General features: G+C 24.7%; 1 protein-coding gene across 1 annotated transcript; it reads left to right on the top strand. All coding sequences in view use genetic code 6, as the record gives it.

Moving 5' to 3' along the window:
* Positions 1-154: 154 nt before the first annotated feature.
* On the top strand, positions 155-1,045 carry TTHERM_002653316 (kinase domain protein; the record flags this gene model as incomplete). The annotated part of the gene is made up of 5 exons (XM_012795142.1): positions 155-211; positions 326-601; positions 662-769; positions 819-983; positions 1,031-1,045. Coding segments are annotated over 5 exons (621 nt in total), but the record flags the coding sequence as incomplete, so codon positions are not given.
* Between the last annotated feature and the right edge of the window lie 68 nt (positions 1,046-1,113).

Below are 1,113 nucleotides of genomic sequence, written 5' to 3'. Positions count from 1 at the left end.
TAAAAAAAAAAATATTTATATATTAAATTATAACAAAAAGGTGATCTGGCTTTTGCATCCGCTCTTAAGAATAACGAAACAAGACTTTCTATTTCGACTTTCGTAATAAAACTTTCAAGAAATATTTTATTAAATTTCTAACTTAAAATTTTAGAAAGGATCTTAAGCTTATACTGCTCCAGAAGTTTACTAAAATGTGTATAAAAAACTGGTAAAATTAAACTATTTTCTTTATTTATTTTGGCTTGAAACCGATTTAGTTATTTTGATAATTTTTTGTTATTAAAATCATTGTATTTACTAATATTTATTAAATTAAAACTAGTCTGATCTGTTTTCTGTCGGAATTGTTTTGCTAGAACTTGATAACATAGCAACTTTTGATATCAGTAAAACAAATCTTGAGCAAAAGTTTGAAACAAAAAATGGATAAATCTTCTAAAATTTCAACATAGATAGATAATCCCAAATCTATAAGATAGTCATGCAATGCCTTAAATACGAAGTGGACCAACGTAAACCTGCAGTTGAGCTTCTAATTTAATTCATTGTTTAGAACTAATAATACTTAAATGTAGATGTTTTTACATTATTAAATAAGGTAAAATTATTTAAATTCATATTTTTAATATTCATTTCATTAATTTCTTAAAAATTAAAGTCTCAATTAAAGCAGAAAGCTGAATAATTTAACCAAATTCAAATGAGTATAGTTCAGAAGAAGAAGAAAAATGAAAGTGAAATCTTACAGCTATCTTAGATTTATAATGTAAATAAATGCTTATAAAATTTTAAATTAATGTTATTTATTATTTTAGAAAGATTTACACTTAGAAAAGCTTATAAAAAAATACGAATAATTGGAAAGAAAGCCCTTCGAAACTTATGAATATTAAATCATTCTTAATGATTTGCAAAAATTGACTAAATTTGATCCTAACTTCGAATTCATTTCAGTTGGCGCAACTGGATTAGTTCTCGGGGTATTCAACAAAGCTTAAAATAGGTACTCAGCTCTTAAAATATAAAGAGCTAAAAAGCATGAAGTAGTCCGCGAAGTTGGTATCATGAAAGACTGTTAAATGCCTCTAGTCATTAATTTTATGACTATTT

This window comes from Tetrahymena thermophila, assembly GCF_000189635.1.
Source record: "Tetrahymena thermophila SB210 genomic scaffold scf_8255590, whole genome shotgun sequence".
NCBI classification, from domain to species: Eukaryota; Ciliophora; class Oligohymenophorea; order Hymenostomatida; family Tetrahymenidae; genus Tetrahymena; species Tetrahymena thermophila.
The sequence above is the reverse complement of the archived record's forward strand: the minus strand, read 5'-3'. Positions and strand labels throughout refer to the sequence as shown.